We start from the raw sequence: 18,279 nt of genomic DNA on the forward strand, positions 1-18,279 counted from the left end.
CCCAGATAACCCCCTTTCCTCCCAGTTTCCTCTACGATTTACCCGTTGTCTTCCTGTGGCGCATTTGTTACAATTGAACCAACGTGGATACGTGATTATTAACTGAAGTCCCCAGTTTATACTGGGGTTCCCTCTTTGCCTTGCACATCTATTTTCATGCATCCGTCTTTTTATACATCGAGCCATTCATTCACCCATCCACTTATTCACCCACCATTATCCGACACTCATTTATCCACCAATATTTATGCACCTATTTCATCGTCCATCCACCCATTTGCTGTCCATATTTTTATCGATCCATCCACAACTGCATTCTAGCAGCCCCCTTATCCTACCTGGCTCTCTCCTTCTGTTCTTCCACAATTTATCCATCCATGTATCCACCCATCTGTTTACTCTCGGTCCATCCAGCCACCAGTGTATTTTTTCACCTGCTTATCCACCCATCCATGCTTATATTCACCCAATTATTAATTCATCCATTGCCCGAAACACACATCCTGTGGCTATTAGGACACGCAGGGTCTCTATGCTGCCCCCAAGCCTCAGTCCACCATCCGTTCACCCAACAGATGTCCCCTCTTCGTTTTCCTCATGCCACAGGCCGCACTAGGCGCTGGTGGCAGTTGGGACCCAGACAGGCACCTCTCCCCCCATGGAGGTTACATTCTGGTCTGTGCAGACAGGCAATAAACAAGCAAAACAAGACAGAGGAGGCCAGGTGATTTCATATAGCGAGGATGCCATCAGGGACCATGAGGCTCAAAGAGGCAGGGGCCTGGAAGAGGAAACCCGAGCACAAAGGCTCTTAAGTGAGAAGGTGTCTGGATTTGGAGGAGCGGTGAGGAGGCCAGGGAAGCTGGAGCCAAGTGAGCAAAGCCACGGGGAGACGGGCGGGGCGGGGCGGGGCGGGGGAGATCGGCAGGTGACGGGGCTGGGCATGCAGGGCCTTGCAGAGCCCCGAATGGCATTGGATTTCATTCCAGGTGCAGCAGACATTGGCCGTGAGGTCTTAAACAGAGTGGATGTGATCTGATTTATGTTTTAAAATATCCATTCAGCTGCTGCAGTGAGGGCAGAGGCAAGGAGACCAAGATGGAGGTGACCGCACAAGTTTAAGGTCCTGCGCCCCCTGAGTGTGGCCCGGCCCCGAAGTCTCATTTGGAAGTCATTCCACTTGGTTCTCAGCATCAGTGTGTGTCAGGATTCCCTGAGGTTGTGGCCAAATGCAGATTCCTGGGCCCCACCCTCAGGGAGTCTGATTTGTCAGTTTCTGACACCCAGCTAAACCTGGCTCAAGCTGGAAGGAAGGAAGGAAGGAAGGAAGGAAGGAAGGAAGGAAGGAAGTTGTTGACTTGTGATTAAAAAAAAATCATGCCACCTTCAGGAATGGCTGTATCTGGGTGCTCAAACTATGTCATCAGGCATCTCTTCGTCTCTTGACCCTGTCCTTCCATGTGTAGACTTCCCTCTAGACAGGCTCTGATGTAGCAGAGTTGCTATCCAGCCGATCCCAGTTTACATTCTATGAGATCAGCAATCTTTGTGAAAATAGAAGGGAAAGTCAGTCGGGGACTGACTCACTGAAGCAACTTGGGTTACATGCTGGTCTGGCTGCTGCGCCTGGAAGAAACCCCAGCCTTTGTAACAGGAAGGAGGAACGGATCTTAGGAGACCAAAACACGAATGCTGTTTACAGTCAATCGGGTGGGGGCCAGGAATCTACATTTTAAGGCCCCAGACCATCAAGATTCAGACTCCAGGAGATCAAGAGCCATATGCTTCCAGATTCAGTCAATAAGCAGGCAGGCTTGGGGTGCCTGGCTGGCTCAGTTGGAAGAGTATGTGACCTTTGATCTTGGAGTCATGAGTTCGAGCCCCATCCATGTTGGGTGTGGAAATTACTTAAAATCTTAGGGGAAAAAACAAGTCAGGCTTTTGTACTGGCCAGATCTATCCTCCAGCATCGACTCCTTGCGCGACCCAACCTCTCTCTGAGTTTCAGTCCCCTCCCCTGTGAAATCAGCTGATCATATTAACTTTGGAGGATGGCTAAGAGGAGGAGAGAAGCCTGGTAGAGGGCACTCCCCATGTGATCCGGGGAGAGGGAGGCCCCTCTCTGAGCCTCAGTCTTCCTTAGCTGTGAAATGGGAGCCATGTGAGGTGAGGACTCGATGTTACGGTGCGTGTTGAGGGCTCAGCTCTAGGCTGAGGGTGCCTCGCTCTTCACACGGGCCAACTCCTTCCCCCACAGGGGGGGACTGCGCCACCCTGCTGAAGAACATCGGGGCGCTGCCTGTGGAGATGGCGCGCATGTACTTTGCCGAGACGGTGCTGGCTCTGGAGTATTTGCACAACTACGGCATCGTTCACCGCGACCTCAAGCCTGACAAGTGAGCCTTGGCCCTTCCCATCACTGCCTCCCTGCTGATCGGGAAGCCGCGGCATGGGAGGGCCAGGAGTGGACCTGGGCCTCACTTCTGAGACCCTCCCCTCCCCCCACCCATTGCAGCCTACTCATCACCTCTATGGGGCACATCAAGCTCACAGATTTTGGCCTCTCCAAGATGGGGCTTATGAGCCTCACCACCAACCTGTATGAAGGCCACATTGAGAAGGACGCCCGGGAGTTCCTGGACAAACAGGTGTGTGTGCGGGCATGGGGGTCACCGTGGGTGGAGTGACCCGGCAGAACCGCGGGGCCCAGGGCCTGGTGGGGGGCTCGGCTCTCCCTCGAGGCCCCTCCTGCGGCCAGGGCGCAGGCTGACGGCCTGCCCCCAGGTGTGTGGGACCCCAGAGTACATCGCACCCGAGGTCATCCTGCGCCAGGGCTACGGCAAGCCGGTGGACTGGTGGGCCATGGGCATCATTCTCTATGAGTTCCTGGTGGGCTGCGTACCCTTCTTTGGAGACACGCCCGAAGAACTCTTCGGACAGGTCATCAGCGGTGCGTGCCTCCGTGGTGGGCAGGTGGGGGCGCGGGGTCATGGGCCACCCCAAGGCCTCGTAGACTCCAAAAAGTGACCCCCAGGCCCGCCTTTTCTGCAGATGACATCCTGTGGCCAGAGGGGGACGAGGCCCTGCCCTCGGATGCACAGCTCCTGATATCCAGTCTCCTGCAGACCAACCCCTTGGTCCGGCTTGGGGCAGGTGAGGGGTCTGCTTTTCAGAGAAACTGAGGGCGGGGGGCCGCTGTCAGAGAGCAGGACTCCCAGGGCCGCGGTCTGGGGCTGTCTGCTGGGCTGGCCTTCAGCCCCTCCGGGACCGCCTCCCCTCCCCACTCCACCTGCTCCCTCCCCAGGTGGTGCCTTTGAGGTGAAGCAGCACAGTTTCTTTCGAGACCTGGACTGGACAGGACTGCTGAGGCAGAAGGCCGAGTTCATCCCGCACCTGGAGTCCGAGGATGACACCAGCTACTTCGACAGTGAGCAGGGACAGGGGGCGGGATCCGGTGAGGTGAGAGCGCCCGGGCGGGGACCCCAGCCGGCTGGAGGACCTCCCAGACGAGAGGGCTGAGGTTGTGGTGGGGGTGTGCATTGCTGGGAGGCTTGGCCTGGCGTAGAGGTGGGGCTCAGCCTGAGAAGAGGGTAAGAAAAGAGGCCGGGGTAGGGATGGGTTCTGGAGTGGGAGGAGTTCTCACGTTGGCCCTGTCCAGTGGGCGGTGCTAGGACCCAGGATGAGGTAGGGCCCGGGGTTGAAGGTGGGATCTGGAGGTGTGGCTTCTCTGGAGCCTCTGCGAGTGGGGCTGGGCCCCAGCTTGGGGGAGGGGCCCGAGTCCGACCGGGGAGTGGGGCAGAGGCCTGCAGGCCTGTTCCGGCGGGGTGTGGGGGTTGTGTCTGATCTGAGGAGTGGACCCTTGCCTGCGGTTATGGCCCACCCCCCAATCCTCAGCCCGCTCAGACAGGTATCATCACGTGAATTCCTATGATGAGGACGACACCACAGAAGAGGAGCCCGTGGAAATACGCCAGTTCTCCTCTTGCTCGCCGCGCTTCAGCAAGGTGGGCCGAGGCTGGGCTAGGGGTGGGTGAGACCCGGGGGGCCGGGGCCAATGGTGGTGGGGACCCAGGTCTCGAGCCGGGGAAGCCACTGAGGGGGTAAGAGATCCGGGAGCGATAAGGCTTTCGGGGGCGGCAGCATGGGGGTCTTGGGACTGCCCCCGTGGCCTCCAGTGGAATCTAACGGGAACCCGGACAGTTGTAGAAAGGAAGCCCGCGGTGGGGCTGGGCTAGTTCTGAATGGGGCGGGGTCAGGACCTGGGGCCTGGGAGGATGCGCAGTGGGGGCGGGGGCAAGGCTGGGCAAGATCTCGCCTGGGGAAAGAGCGGAAGGGGGTGCAGGCCTCGCCTGGACGAGACTAGACATAATTGTGGGAAGCCTAGGAAGGTGGGGCAAGAACAGATTCTTGAGGGCACGGGCGGGTCAGGGCCTAACCGTGGAGCGGGGCCTGAATTGAGTTGTAGGTGGCCGGGGTACTTCCCAGAACTGGGCGGAGCCCGGCCGTGGGCAGGTGCAGCGTAGTTTGGGCGTCCGGCAGCGGGAAGCGCATTGGCCCGAGAGCGAAGGCGGGACCTGGGGCCGGGCCGGACCTGCCTCCCACCACCCAGCGTCTGCCCTTCCAGGTGTATAGCAGTATGGAGCAACTGTCGCAGCACGAGCCCAAGACCCCCGTGGCGGCAGCGGGGCCCGGCAAGCGGGAGCCCAGCGCTAAGGGCCCAGAGGACAAGGCGGCCGGCAAGCGGGAGGGCCTGGGAGGCCTGACCCTGCGCGAGAAGACCTGGAGAGGGGGCTCCCCGGAGATGTGAGCAGGGACCGGAATGGGTTTGGGGACGGGGCCCAAAGGGGCGTGTCTCCTCTGACACCCCCCCACCCCCACCCCTTGCAGCAGCAAGCGTTTCTCGGCTTCTGAGGCCAGCTTCCTAGAAGGGGAGGCCAGTCCCCCGCTGGGCGCGCGCCGCCGTTTCTCTGCATTGTTAGAGCCCAGCCGCTTCAGCGCCCCTCAAGAGGACGAGGATGAGGCCCGGATGCGCAGGCCTCCCCGGCCCAGCTCCGATCCCCCAGGCTCGCTGGATGCGCGAGCCGCCAAAGAGGCGGTTCATGGGGACGGCACCCCCAGCGCTGGGGACCCCGAGGCCAGTGAGTGTCCCCTTCGCCGCCTTCCCCAGTTCCCCAGTGACCGTATATTGAGCATTCAGTGAGCGTGGTGCTGTTTATACAAGATCTCACCCACTCTTCACACTCCAGCCTGGGATTCTCATCAACATGGGGAACACCTCGTGTTCCATTCTCAGTCCACAAATGTATTTGAGCGCTTCTGTGTATCAGGAGCTGTGCTAAATGGGTATGTCACCTGCTTTCATGAAACTCACAAGTAAGAGAGAGAAGGGGAAGAGCATTCCAGGCAGAGGGAACAGCTCGCAGAAGTCCGTGGCCTCGGACTGGCCCCTAACCCACTTGTTCTGTTGCAGCTGACCGCCCACGCCCAGGTGACCTCTGCCCACCCTCGAAGGATGGGGACTCATCAGGCCCTAGGGCCACCAATGACCTGGTTCTGCGCCGGGCGCGGCACCAGCAGCTGTCAGGAGACCCCGCAGTGGAGAAGAGGCCTTCTCGAACTGGGGGCAAAGTCATCAAGTCAGCTTCGGCCACTGCTTTGTCCGTCATGATTCCTGCAGGTGACCTTGGGTTCCACATAGCAGGGGAGGGGCTGTCTCCATTTGTGCCAGGAGAGGCCGATGGAAACACTGTATTTTCCCTGTCCACAATGATTGGCTCTGGGATGGACCAATGAGAACCCCGGGACTTTGACTTGGGAGGAAGGAGGAGCAGATACAGGGAGAGATGTGTCTTGAGTCGGCCCCAATCTCTGACCTTGGCTCTGTGTCTGCAGTGGACCCCCATGGAAGCTCACCCCTGGCCAGCCCCATGTCCCCACGATCTCTCTCCTCCAACCCATCCTCACGGGACTCCTCACCCAGCCGGGACTACTCACCGGCTGTCAGTGGGCTCCGCTCCCCCATCACCATCCAACGCTCTGGCAAGAAGTACGGCTTCACGCTGCGTGCCATTCGCGTCTACATGGGTGACTCAGATGTCTACAGTGTTCATCACATTGTCTGGGTGAGCGCTCGTGCTTGGAGTCTATGTCCCAAGATGAGGGGTGGGTGGGTGGAGAGAAGTCCCCCCCCCCCCCCCGGGGGGATGAGAGACTGCTCAAACTGTAGAAATGGGTAGCCTGGTAAGACTCCTCTGTGACCAGTACTCTCCCTCCCCTTTCTGAGCCTCAGTTTCTTCATTTGTAAATCGGGAAGGATAATTACTATTTCACAAGGTGTGACGAGGATTGTTGCGCACGCAGAGCTAGGTGCCTGGTGCAAGAAGCTCAGGGAGCTTTCTTTGTTACCAATCCTGTGACCCTACCCCTACGGGGTGTCCTGTCCCCAGCACGTGGAAGAGGGGGGCCCAGCCCAGGAAGCAGGGCTTTGTGCTGGTGACCTCATCACCCACGTGAACGGAGAGCCTGTGCACGGCATGGTGCATCCTGAGGTCGTCGAGCTGATCCTTAAGGTGAGTGCAAGGGAGGGAGCACCCTGCCCGGAGGGTGGGGGAAGGGTGAAGAGATCTTGGGGAACTGGAGCTTCTGGAGCAGCCTCCAGCAGAGCACTTCCCCCTTTCTAACCCCCAGAGTGGCAATAAGGTAGCAGTGACTACAACACCCTTCGAAAATACCTCCATTCGCATTGGCCCTGCCCGGCGCAGCAGCTACAAAGCCAAAATGGCTAGGAGGAACAAGCGGCCCTCTGCCAAGGAGGGCCAGGAGAGGTGAGTGGGGCCAAATGCCTTGGGCAGGGCTCTAAACAGCGGGCTGAGGAAACCCGCGGCGCGCGCGTGCGTGTGCGCGCGTGTGTGTGTGTGTGTGTGTGTGTGTGTGTGCAGTGGGCGGGGCTAAGGTGGGAGGTGGTGGGGACCTGAGCAGGGAAGTGGCCAGGAAAAGTGGCCGGTCGAGGCCATGCAGCAAAAACAAGAGGACAGAGAAAGAAGAGCTGGGCAAGTGGCAGAAGCCAGGGAAGGAAGCTGTGCCAGGTTTCTAGGTTGGGAAGAAAACCTTGGAAGGTGGGCAGCGCCAGCACTTGTCAACTAAAGAGGAGACCATCTAGGGGACGGTCCTGACCTGTTGGATGTATTTAGACGGCTGGGAGGGCTGGAAGAAGGGATTTCTAGGTGAAATGAGGACGCTAGGCAAGACTGGGCCAATGGAGGTAATTTCTTCCTTTCTAGGTAGGAGGAGCTAGGAGAGGTGGGCGGGGCCGGGAGAATGTCGTGTTTCGATCAGTGAGTTTGTCCTGGATGTGTCGTTGAGGGGGGATTCGAGTGAGGAGCTAAACAAAATTGGGTCAGGAGAATTTCTCCCAGCCCCTGTCAGGTGGACTGTAGCTGGAGACAGAGGAGCTAGAGAGGTGGGCGGGCCAGAAAAAAGTTGGGTTTTTTTTTTGTTTGTTGTTTTTTTTAAAGTTGGTCTTGAGGAGTGTTTTCCTAGCTTGGGGTGGGGGCGTCCAGGAAGGAATGGGTGGAGCCTGAGGCGGGAGGAGCCTAATGGGACCAGCGGCCAGGAAAGTTCTTTTGGTTCTGATAGGTGGGTTGCAGCAGGGAAGGGAGGGGCCAGGAAGGGTGGGCGGTCGTGCGGCCCAGAAGTGGGAGAAGCCGGGAGAAGCCTGGAGTCCCGGAATTTGGTGAAGGGTAGGTGGCCCCCTCTTTGTCCCCCAGCAAGAAGCGCAGCTCCCTCTTCCGCAAGATCACAAAGCAGTCAAACCTGCTGCACACTAGCCGCTCGCTGTCGTCGCTGAATCGGTCGCTCTCGTCCAGCGACAGCCTCCCGGGCTCGCCCACGCACGGGCTGCCTGCACGCTCGCCTACCCACAGCTACCGCTCCACGCCCGACTCCGCCTACCTAGGTACGCTCTGCGCCTGCGCGCGGCGGGCCAGGCGGCGAAGGGTGGCGGGGCTGTGCCCTGGCGGTGCCCTCCGCGCGCTCCAGCCCCTCTCGCCCGTCCGCAGGCGCCTCCTCCCAGAGCAGCTCGCCGGCCTCGAGCACGCCCAACTCGCCGGCGTCGTCGGCGTCGCACCACATCCGACCCAGCACGCTGCACGGCCTGTCGCCGAAACTGCACCGCCAGTACCGCTCTGCGCGCTGCAAGTCGGCCGGCAACATCCCGCTGTCGCCGCTGGCGCACACGCCGTCCCCGACACAGGCGTCGCCGCCGCCGCTGCCAGGCCACACGGTGGGCAGCTCGCACACGACGCAGAGCTTCCCTGCGAAGCTGCACTCGTCGCCGCCGGTGGTGCGCCCGCGCCCCAAGAGTGCAGAGCCCCCGCGCTCGCCTCTCCTCAAACGCGTGCAGTCGGCGGAGAAGCTGGGAGCCTCGCTGGGCGCGGACAAGAAGGGCGCACTGCGCAAACACAGCCTAGAGGTCGGCCACCCGGATTTCCGCAAGGACTTTCACGGCGAGCTGGCGCTACATAGCCTCGCTGAATCTGACGGCGAGACGCCCCCCGTCGAGGGTCCTGGCGCACCCCGGCAGGTCGCCGTTCGTCGCCTGGGCCGCCAGGAGTCGCCCCTGAGCTTGGGCGCGGACCCGCTGCTGCCCGAGGGCGCCCCGAGGCCGCCGGCGTCCAGTAAGGAGAAGGAGTCCCCCGGGGGTGCCGAGGCCTGCACCCCACCCCGCGCGACAACTCCCGGGGGCCGGACCCTGGAGCGGGATGCCAGCGGCACACGGCACCAGAGCGTGCAGACAGAGGATGGAGCGGGTGGGGTGGCCAGGGCTGTGGCAAAGGCCGCGCTGAGCCCGGTGCAGGAACATGAGACCGGCAGGCGCAGCAGTTCGGGTGAGGCGGGCACACCCCCGGTGCCAATTGTCGTAGAGCCTGTGCGTCCCGGGGCCAAGGCCGGGACGCCCCAGCCTCCTGGTGCAGACTCCAAGGGGTTGCAGGAATCCACGTCCCTGGCACCTCCGGCACCTGAGGTCCCCCGGGGTCGGGAGTGCTGGGTGCTGGAGGTGGTGGAGGAGCGGACCACGCTGAGCGGGCCTCGCTCCAAGCCCACCTCCCCCAAACTCTCCCCAGATCCCCAGGCCCCCTCCCTAGCCTCCACAAAGAATGGGTCCAGCGGTGCAGGGCCCCCAGCTCCACCCGCTTCCCTCTCGGCCCCAGCCACCAAGCCTGAGGCGGGGCTGACCTCCCGGTGCCCTGCTGACGCTATACCCCCAGCAGGCCTGACCAAAAAAGGTGCGCCCTGCCCCACGCCTCCGGGCCCGTAGCCCAGGGGGCCGCTGGCTCTGCTCTGTACAGCCACCTGTATACATATGTACACATATAAATAAAGTGTGTCTGTGCTGTGTGAGCTTTCTGGGGCTCACCCCACCTCCCCTGGCGGGGCAAGACATCGGGTTTTAGCCCCCTTGCCTGTGTGCGTCTTGAGGGACGGAATTCCAGGCCTGGTTACCAAAAAGAGGAGAGGCGAGTCTTGGGTGGACCCGTCCTTGTGGTCCCACTTCGGGTCTCACTTATGTGCCAGCTGCCCCCCGACCTTCAGGGAGAGAAGGGCTGCAGGGTGGTTTGGAGTCCCAGCGTCCACTGGAAGACAAAAAAAAGTTAACAGCCCCATCCGCCAATCTCTTTTTATTTCTCGACAGTCCTGAGTCAGGTATTGTGACTCTCAGTTTGCAGATGAGTAGACTGAGTCAAAGGTTAAGGCACATAATTAAGGTCACACAGTTAGGAAGGCATTGAACTGGGGTTCAGACTCAGGTCCCAACTGGCTCCTGAGCCTTCGCTCTTACATGCTCTACTGGGCTTCCTGGAAAGAAGGTTCTGTTCTCTCTGCAGGGCTTCCAGGCCTTCACCAGAGGCTGGAAGGCCTTCCAGAGGGCCGGCAGCCGGGCACACAGCGTGCCCCCACCCCGGTGCTCCTCTCTGATGTTCCGATTCATGTCACCCACACAGGCCCAGGGCCCCTCTGGGGTTACACACCACTTGGAGTGGTCTTCTGTGGCACTGAAGGTTGGCCCAGCTGGCCCAGGGAAAGCTATCTGAGTCACATCCAGCACATGCTGGGCCCTGGAGCAGTTGGAGGGTAGGATGCCATGAGAGTTTTGCCAGAATTGGACCTGCAGGTTACTGCCAAGGGCTTCTGCCAACCAGCCAGAGTACAGGTCTGTGGAGGACGGAAAAAGGGCATGGACAGGGTCAGGGTCATTGCTAGGGCCAATCTCCCCTCTCTGAGCTCAGTTTCCTCAGTTGTCGATTCCTGGAAACCCAGGGAATTATAACATTAAAAGTTATAGCCCTTACCAAATGCTTTATGTGCATTGCTTCATTTGTAACAATCCTTTTATCAGTATCCCCATTTCTCATATGGGTTAAACTGAGGCTCTGGTTAAATCACACACCACATAGCCAGACACCAATATGTGAACCAGGTCTGTTGGTTGTCTACCAACATTTGATTGTGGCTCCCAAAGAGTCCTAGTCCCTATTCCTGACTTGCCCTCAGCCATGGACACGCTAGACAGCCCCTCTGCAGAAAAAGAGTTTGGCAACCCTCCATCTCTGGACTCACCATCTCCAAATTTTCCAAATTTGGCAAAGCTCTGGAAGGTGTCCCCTGCCTTGGATGTGAGTGTTGCACTGCTGTTCCAGGGGCCTCGGAGAACATGCTGGCCATTGACCACCTTCTCCAGGCTGGGGACTTGCTGAGCGAAGGCCTCATCTAGCTTGTGGTCGTACACTAGGGGGTAGGTGTAGGTCAGCTGTCTGCCTGGAGGGCAAAGGTGGAGAAAATGAGGGACTATTCCACATTCTGGCCTGGGAATCAGGGATTCACTTTGCCTCCCTGTCCACACTCACCAATCTTCGAGAATTCGGTGAGGGGAAAAGACACACAAAGCAGGGTCTGCCCATAGAGTTGGGCGTTGGGAGGCCAGCTGTATGCAGCAGAGAAGGCAGGTGGAGGGAAGCGAGGAACGCTGTGGACCAGCCAGAAGCCCCCTTCTTGGTCCAGGAGCAGCACACCTAAACCAGAAGATAGGGTTCAGGAGGACTGTTTAAGGCATCCCAACAAACACATGTACCACCAGGAGCAGCCTCAGTTTTGTTTTTTTTTTTTGGGGGGGGGGGGCCTGGAGAAGGTGTGGGCAGTGTGGAGATCACTGCTGAGCTAGCTCACTTTCCGCAGCTGTCAATTCTCATAGTCAAAAAGAAAGACCATGTTAATATAAAATGAGGAAGCAAAGGTCCAGAGTCTGACAGAGCGCACCCCCCCCCCCCCCCGGTTAGATCAGGGGTTAGGGGTTAGGTTAGGGGTTGGGGAAAATGCATGGGAAAACCAGAGCTCTTCCCCAGCCCCAATCCGGGCCTCACCCTTCGTGTGTCCCCGACTGGAAAATTCCCGAGCCCTACTGGAGTTAGGTGGCTGGTCGTTGTATAGCAAGAAGGCGAGCTGGGGGAGATGGACGGGGCAACGTGAAGTTTCTCCCCCAGTCCGGGCCCTGGAGTCCCATCCCAGGTCCAGCCCAGGAGCCCCTTCACCTGGCTGGTGTTCCGGTACAGCGGCAGGAGGCTGCGGCCCACGGCCCCCGCCGAACTGTTGATGGGCCCCGCGCCATCGCGCCAGCCCCCGGAGTCCTTATCCATGTACTTGTATCGCAGACCGCTCTGCGCCGCATCCCCGGGCCCGCTCTCGGCCGGCAGCTTGTAGACGACGAACCTTGAAGTTGAGGAATGGACAGTAATGGAGGGAGGAAAAGAGAGGAAACTCCAGGCTTCATTCACCCAGGTGTGCAGCAACCCCCAGGCCAACCCCGGGAGAGGGTCGGCGCCTGCGCACTCGTACCAGTCCACAGGCTGCCCCGAGTCCCCGTAGCAGGTCAGGGTCCTTACAGGGACCCACAGCAGCGCGGCCAAAAGCAGCGAGGTCAGCGTGGTCATGGCGATTGCTTGGGTCGAGGAATCTGCGTTGGGACCACGGGGCACCAGGTCACGAGCTGGGCCGGGCCGGTCCCTAGGCAAATTTCACTTCCCCAAACAGCCTGGGAACTCCAGCCAGGACCTCAGGAGGATGGAGACTCCGCCCACTAAATGAGAAGCAGAGATTTGAAAGTCAATTAGGGGCGCTCCGGGGGCGGTGCTTCCTTTCTGAAGGTCACTCCCCTCAGGCGCCCCTGGCCGCTTCCCGCTTCCGGCGCACTCAACCCGAGATACGCTACCCCTGCTGCCTCGGCTCAGGCCACGCCCCCGGTGGCCAGGTGGTTTCCCGAGTCCCGCCTCCGACTCTTCTCCTGGCCAATCATGGCTCACATCCCTCCGCTAGGCCCCGCCTCCGTCTCTTTCTCCTCGGGCTAGTCTCAAACCACACTCTTCCGCCAGGACCCCATTCCTTCCCCGGCTCCTGGGTTAGCCGCAAATTTGGATTTTTTCCTCTCTTGCTTTACAATCTGAGGTCCAACTCTTGTGACCTTTGCTCTTTTAAGGGGCGCTTGTGCTCCTGATCCTCTCTCTTTTCATTCCACATGTTCTCCCGGGGTCCCCTGAGCTAGTCAAAGAATTACATTGGATCATGTCTGGGTGAAGGGTGCTGAGACTCCGGGACCGGGCCGAGGGGCTCTTAAACAGCGGGAGACGGTCCCAGTGAATATAACTGGGGCTCAAGGGAGGAGATAAAGGCGATGTAGCCTGATCTTGGGGTGTGGTGGTGAGGGGCGGCAAAGCCTACAGTGCCAAGAAGGATCGCTGAAGTTTAGGAGATGAGGGTGTGAAGGTGTGTACGGCCCCCAATGTCACCCCTGAGGATACAGCTTCCTCCCGTCTTCCAGCACCCAAAACCCACAAAGTCAGGCCAACGCTGAACCTTTATCTGGGAAGGGCATTGGTACAGGACCCATAACCATTCACAGCAGATCCAGGCACTATGCAGAGCTTTATTAGTCATGATGTGAAGTCCCCTGCTAGGCCCAGGGTCTCTGGGAAGCCTCACCCCACAACCCCCAACTCCCACTGCCCAGGGCGTCTTGTAAACTGGTCTGAGGGTCCAGCTCTCTGAGGGTCTGTCTCTCTGTCCGAAGTGTCTGAGTGTCCAACCGAGCCCATTTATTTGGAGGGTTGTCTCGTTGTGTTTGTGTGACCACTGGATGTCTCTGTGTGGCTCCCTGTGGCGGAGGACGTGTGGGAGTTTTGGCTGGAGGCTCCCACGGGTCTGTCTATGGGCCAGTCCTTGATCTTTGGGTGGATCTGTGGGACTGCGAATCCGGGAGAGGGTCCATCCGAGGGAAAACCACCCTGCGTGGATCTGCTCTTGTTCCATCCCCAATCCCCAGGAAGGTCCAAGTGTTGGGTCAGGGCTCAAAGATGACGCTTCATGTGCAAGGCCAGGTGGTCGGAGCGCGAAAAAGCGCGCGGGCAGAGCTGGCACCGGAAGGGGCGCTGTCCGGTGTGCTTCCGGTAGTGGCGGGTCAGTTCGTCTGAGCGCGCGAACCTCCAGCCACAGCCGTCCCACGTGCAGGCGTAGGGCTTCTCTCCTGGGGGGTTGGGGCGAGGAAGCCGTGAGCACTACTGCCCCCCCGCCCCCGCCCCCGGGTCTGCCTCTGCATTTGGCCCCACTCCTTTGCTCAGCCTTGGCCCGGTACTAGGGTGAGGCAAGTGAGGCGCCTTAGGGCGCAAGATGTAAGGAGGCTCTCCCTCTCAGGGGAGGGCCCTTCTCACTCCCAGGGGACGGCCCTGATTCTGCACCCAGGTTCAGCCTCTGTGACCCCGACCCTTCCTCTGTACCTGCAGTTGGCGCCAAACCCATTTTCGCTTCCTGGACCCAAGTCGTGTCCCCTACCTCTCTGGCCTCGTTTCCTGCGTCATGTTACCATGCCCCTGAGTCCTAAAGCCATCCTCGCCTTCGTCCTTTGGCCCTGCTCCCTATGTTCCAGCCCCACCTTGTGCCAGGGGAACTTCCAGCTGTTGGCCCAGTTCTACCCCTGGCCTTGGCCCTTGAGTCTTGAAATCCAGGCCCTGTGCAGGAGGGTTATTCTCTCCCTAGGCTCCTCCTGGCTCCTCTCTCTGAGTCCCCGCCCAGGAATGTACAGTTGGCCCTACCCTCTGCGCGGACTCTTAAACCGAGGCCACTCCCTTTCTCCTCCCCGCAGCCTCTGTTCCACAGGCCTGCCCCCGTTTTAGGATCCTTGGACCTGGCTTCTCCTCCTGTGCCCACCCTCCTCTTTCCCAGCTATTGTCTCTATCCTCCTGGGTCGGCCTCTGCATCTAGGCACCGGAAGCTGACTCTGGCCCTGCCTCGGCCCCTGAGTGCCAGCCACGCCCCCACGGTCTGGCTCCGCCTTCGTGCCGAGCAACCGGCCTTTCGTAGTCCCGGCTCCTAACTCCGTTCTTCGCTTGCCCCAGACCTGAACCCGATGTCTTTGACCTCGCCGCTGGCATTCCAAGCTTGTCACCTCCCCGCAGTCCCTCCTCTAGGCAGGTTTTCTGCGTCTTAGCCGGTCCTCTGCCCAGGTCTTACCTGTCATCAGTTCCTTGAAACGGTCCTCAGGTTTTCCTGGTTGTCTCTGTGCCCCCGCCCGCCTCCCGCACCGCTGCCTGTCCGGCTCCTGAGGTCCCAGGCCGGCTCCCAGCTTGCTCTGCCCTGCCCCTTGCTCCGCTTTTAGCCTCGCCACTTGCTCGGGTTTTCTAGCTCCCCAAGCCATTCTCTGCTCCCGAGGCTCATCCTCCAGCCCCGCGCCCGCTCCCTCACCTGTGTGCGTGCGCAGATGAGCCTTCAGGTGTGAGCTCTTGGTGTAACTCTTGCCACAGCCCGGGTGAGTGCATGTGTGCGCCGCCTGCCTCTTGCGCGCCCACGATCGCCGGCTGCGTTTGGATGGCGCGGCCTCCGCGATCCCCCCTGGGTCTCCTGCGGTCCCCCGGAGTCCCGCACCCGCCGTCCCGGGTCCCAGACAACTCAGGAAAGAGGGGGGTGCGGTGGGGCCGGGAGCAGGCGCTGGGAGCCCGCGGAAGAGCTGGAAGTGCCCTTGGTACTGCGGGACCGGGTACAGCGCTGGGTACCCGGACAGCAGCCCGTAGGGGGCGCCTGGCGCCGTGGGCACCGAAAGCCCGGTCCTCGAGAAGTAGCTGCCGGAGGAGCTCGCGCCTGGCCCCGGGTACACCGGCTGCAGCGACAGTGCCTTGGGCTCGGGAACCGGGCCCAGGGAGGAGCCCACGAAGGCGTCGGGGCCCGGGGCTCTGGGGGCCGGGCGTGCCCAGCCCGGGTGCTCCTCGGGACCCAAGAACCCAGCCACCAGCCCCGAGCCGCCCACATACGAGCCAAGAGTCTCGGGTGGCGGCGGCTGCGGCTGCGGCTGCGGCGGCAGCTGCGGGGGCGGCAGCGGGAATTGCGCCGCGGGGCACTCGCCCGGCGCCAAAGCGCAGGTTTGGGGCGCGCCGCCCGGCTCCGGGCACGGGAAATTGGTGAGAAGGAGATCCAGATCCCAGGAGGTAGCCGAGTCCCTCTCGTCGTCTTCGTCCTCCCTGGGCGCGTCCTGCGACTCCGGCCTCACGTGGAGGGGCAGCCCGGTGGGATCAGGGGGACCCGGACCCAAGTCCTGCACCTCCTCAGAGCGCCACCACTGGGGAGGGGAGCCGGTAGCGTGAGGCTCGGTGGACATCAGGGTACCCTGCCCAGAGATGGACGGGGCCCGACGCCCTAGTGGGGGTAGACTGGCCAGAGGCTCTGGAAAGGGGTCTCGTTTGCTTGTCTGTCATGTCAGTCTGTCCCCCTCCCTTACAGGGCAGACTCGCTCTAGCGTCCCCCCCCCCCCCAAGTCCAGGGACAGAGGTCGATGGGGCTGGAGACCCAAGATAAGACCGACATTATCTGGAGCCACACTCAGGCTTGGGGGAAGGGGTGGAAGAGACAAGAATGGAAGGCTGGGGGTGGAGGGGGGGCCTTGCCTCGGTTCCACCCTCCCCACTCTCCCTCTCCTTCCCTGTCCACCCTCCCCCCCGCAGGAATTAATTCCCAAGATTAATACTTGGATGTTCCCTATATGCATTTGCTGCCCCCCCCCCCCATATCTGGGGTGGGCTCACTGTGGACCCCTGCAGTTTTCAGCTCCAAGCCTCAGGTTTTTTGTGCCTTAAGTAAGCTCTACACCCAATGTGGGGCTTGAACCCACCTGAGATCAAGAGTTGCATGCTCTACGGACTGAACCATTCAGGTGCCCCTACAAGCCTCAGTTTTATATGACGGACATAGGTTCTTAGACAAGGTTCAGACCCTTGGCCTGGACTGAGGACCCCCAGCCTTGGGTAAGGTTCAGAGCAAGATGCAGACTAGACCCCCCCCCCCCCACAAGCTCTAGCCACAGCCCAGGACCCCAGCCAGCCCACCTACACCCCGCCTGGCCCCACCTTGAGAAAGTCTTCCTGTGTGTCCGGGAAGGGGCCCAGGGTGGTCAGCGTGCTGATGGAGGGCAAGGCGGTCTCAGCTGCGGCCATGGCCAGCTGGTGCCCACCCTGGGCCTCAGGCCTCCTCTCCCTCCGTGGCCTCGTGGGCTCTGAGACACCAATGGCCCCTTGGAGGGCTCTTCTCTGCCCTCAGCTGATTGGCTACAGTCCCTGATAAGAGGCAGGCAAGGCGGGGGGTCACCGTTTCTGGGGAACAGACCTCATCTCAGCCTTCTTAGGGGCTGGGCCTTAAGGACTGACCCTGTATCCAAAGCCAAGTCAGGTGTTCAGGGGCTGGGGGTTCTGAGGTTGAGGGTTCAGGTGTCGGGTAAAGTGAGGCACCGAGTCCCCACAAAAAGAGAGACTTGGGCGTCTGTTTTTAGTTACCTTCCTGTAGGAGGGGATAACAGACAGAATGGGGATCCTGGGAAGGGGCTTCAAGACCCCCTTCCCCCTGACCACGGCCTTGTAGCTCTCCCCCTCCCCACTAAACAGCAGTAACCTTGCTGATGGCGGGATTTGGCACGAAGTCCTTGCCAAGCGGAGCATTATCAGACGGCCCAGATGTTGGACGCTGTTATCAGGTGGGGGCCCAGAAGAGCCAAACTCTGTTCCCGACGGGCAGGAGGGTTGGGGGCTGGGGCTTCAGGTTAGGTTGGTTTGAAATTGCCTGGATTGTGAGTTTCCAGGGTCGAGCCCGGTGCCAGGAGGACCCCCTGACAAACAGCTGCCGCTGTCTACCGTGCCCTCCCCCGCCCCCACCGTGGTGCCGCACAGCGTAGGGTGTGTGAAGGCCGGGGCCACCGCAGCCACCGTTGCTCTGATGCGATGGGGCAGGGGAGATGACCTCCCCTCCTGCGTGAAACGGGACACTCAAGTACCTGAACTACAGGAGGCCCTCACAGCCACCCCCCTGCTCTGGGCCTGGCTGACGTTTGGTTCCTGCCCCACGTGGGGGAGGAATCCAAGGTTGTGCGGCAGGGACCTCCGGTGTTGCGTCCTGGGAGGCTGGGTGGATGATACAGACACGCGTCACAGACACGCAGCTGACAATCATATGCACACACAATGTGCAATTCCACAGTGACACAAATTCCTGGTTCCTCCGTCACACGGACCGTCTAGTCCCGTGGCATGTGTAAGTGTGTGTGTGTGTGTGTGCGTCGCACGGACACACAATTCCCAGGCACAAACCACAGCTATACACCACACTGGCTACACAACGTTGTAGTCACACAATCTCTTAGACACAGAATTCGTAATCACGCGGACGGGTGCTGACGCACTCACACACCGCGACAACACACAATCGCATTGACGTGATTTTGCCACAACCGAACGGACACACAGATATCCTTGGATATGTTCTCACAGAGCTACAGAAGATTCAGTTACATGACCCCCACCTCCAGACACAAAAGCATAAAACACCCCCCCCCCGGCACATAATCATTCACAAACACACAATGATGTAGCAACGCACACAGCTAAACATCAGACACAGACACAATCATGCCCAGCATCATATAAAATCTGTAACCTTATGTATTCACACCACCTGTCACTGCCCCAGTTTGTAGTTAGTCACACAATTGCCCAGCTACCAATGCCTCCCGCAGGCACACCCAGTCAAAGACACACAACCACACCAACATGAAGTCAAACATGCTGATAGTGAAAAGCACACAACCCGGGCCAGACATAGACACATCGCCACAGACGCACGATCAGAGTTTCTGCATCATGAACGCATTGCACAAGAGGCAAAAAATGATCATGTATCACAAGGGGAGGGGGAAGCAAGTAA

The 18,279-nt window shown here is 60.1% G+C and overlaps 3 protein-coding genes and 1 long non-coding RNA gene across 6 annotated transcripts in view; 1 reads left to right on the forward strand and 3 right to left on the reverse strand.

Annotated features, from left to right (window-relative positions):
• LOC122214018 overlaps positions 1-4,618 on the reverse strand; it is a 6,210-nt gene extending 1,592 nt beyond the window's left edge. Inside the window, exons 1-2 of the long non-coding RNA XR_006199720.1 lie at positions 4,437-4,618; positions 3,394-3,579 (exon numbers count right to left, since the gene is read on the reverse strand). This is a non-coding gene — a long non-coding RNA (uncharacterized LOC122214018). The remainder of the gene's footprint in view (positions 1-3,393; positions 3,580-4,436) is intronic.
• Positions 1-9,487, forward strand: part of MAST1 (microtubule associated serine/threonine kinase 1) — a 23,292-nt gene extending 13,805 nt beyond the window's left edge. For 2 of the 3 annotated variants that reach the window (XM_042928555.1, XM_042928557.1), the window contains 14 exons: positions 2,258-2,396; positions 2,516-2,648; positions 2,785-2,950; positions 3,052-3,153; positions 3,305-3,427; positions 3,895-4,004; positions 4,625-4,803; positions 4,888-5,138; positions 5,471-5,677; positions 5,893-6,122; positions 6,447-6,569; positions 6,688-6,824; positions 7,767-7,954; positions 8,058-9,487. In XM_042928555.1, the coding sequence (XP_042784489.1) occupies positions 2,258-2,396; positions 2,516-2,648; positions 2,785-2,950; positions 3,052-3,153; positions 3,305-3,427; positions 3,895-4,004; positions 4,625-4,803; positions 4,888-5,138; positions 5,471-5,677; positions 5,893-6,122; positions 6,447-6,569; positions 6,688-6,824; positions 7,767-7,954; positions 8,058-9,316 (3,347 nt within the window). In that variant the 3' untranslated portion in view covers positions 9,317-9,487. The remainder of the gene's footprint in view (positions 1-2,257; positions 2,397-2,515; positions 2,649-2,784; positions 2,951-3,051; positions 3,154-3,304; positions 3,428-3,894; positions 4,005-4,624; positions 4,804-4,887; positions 5,139-5,470; positions 5,678-5,892; positions 6,123-6,446; positions 6,570-6,687; positions 6,825-7,766; positions 7,955-8,057) is intronic. The other variant, XM_042928556.1, reaches the window with a different exon arrangement.
• A 153-nt stretch (positions 9,488-9,640) lies between these two features.
• On the reverse strand, positions 9,641-12,191 carry DNASE2 (deoxyribonuclease 2, lysosomal). Its single transcript, XM_042928558.1, is given in 7 exon segments — positions 9,641-9,869; positions 9,872-10,212; positions 10,618-10,815; positions 10,905-11,069; positions 11,418-11,496; positions 11,586-11,763; positions 11,890-12,191. Coding segments are annotated over 7 exon segments (1,152 nt in total). The 5' UTR covers positions 11,985-12,191; the 3' UTR covers positions 9,641-9,773.
• Positions 12,192-12,886: 695 nt separating this feature from the next.
• KLF1 (Kruppel like factor 1) lies at positions 12,887-17,402 on the reverse strand. Its single transcript, XM_042927443.1, has 4 exons — positions 17,354-17,402; positions 16,437-16,643; positions 14,785-15,652; positions 12,887-13,570 (listed from the first exon to the last, which is right to left on the reverse strand). Exons 2-4 carry the CDS (start codon positions 16,521-16,523, stop codon positions 13,395-13,397), a joined length of 1,131 nt encoding a protein of 376 aa, XP_042783377.1. The 5' UTR covers positions 16,524-16,643; positions 17,354-17,402; the 3' UTR covers positions 12,887-13,394.
• Between the last annotated feature and the right edge of the window lie 877 nt (positions 17,403-18,279).

The sequence above is a fragment of the Panthera leo genome, chromosome A2 (genome assembly GCF_018350215.1).
Source record: "Panthera leo isolate Ple1 chromosome A2, P.leo_Ple1_pat1.1, whole genome shotgun sequence".
NCBI classification, from domain to species: Eukaryota; Metazoa; Chordata; class Mammalia; order Carnivora; family Felidae; genus Panthera; species Panthera leo.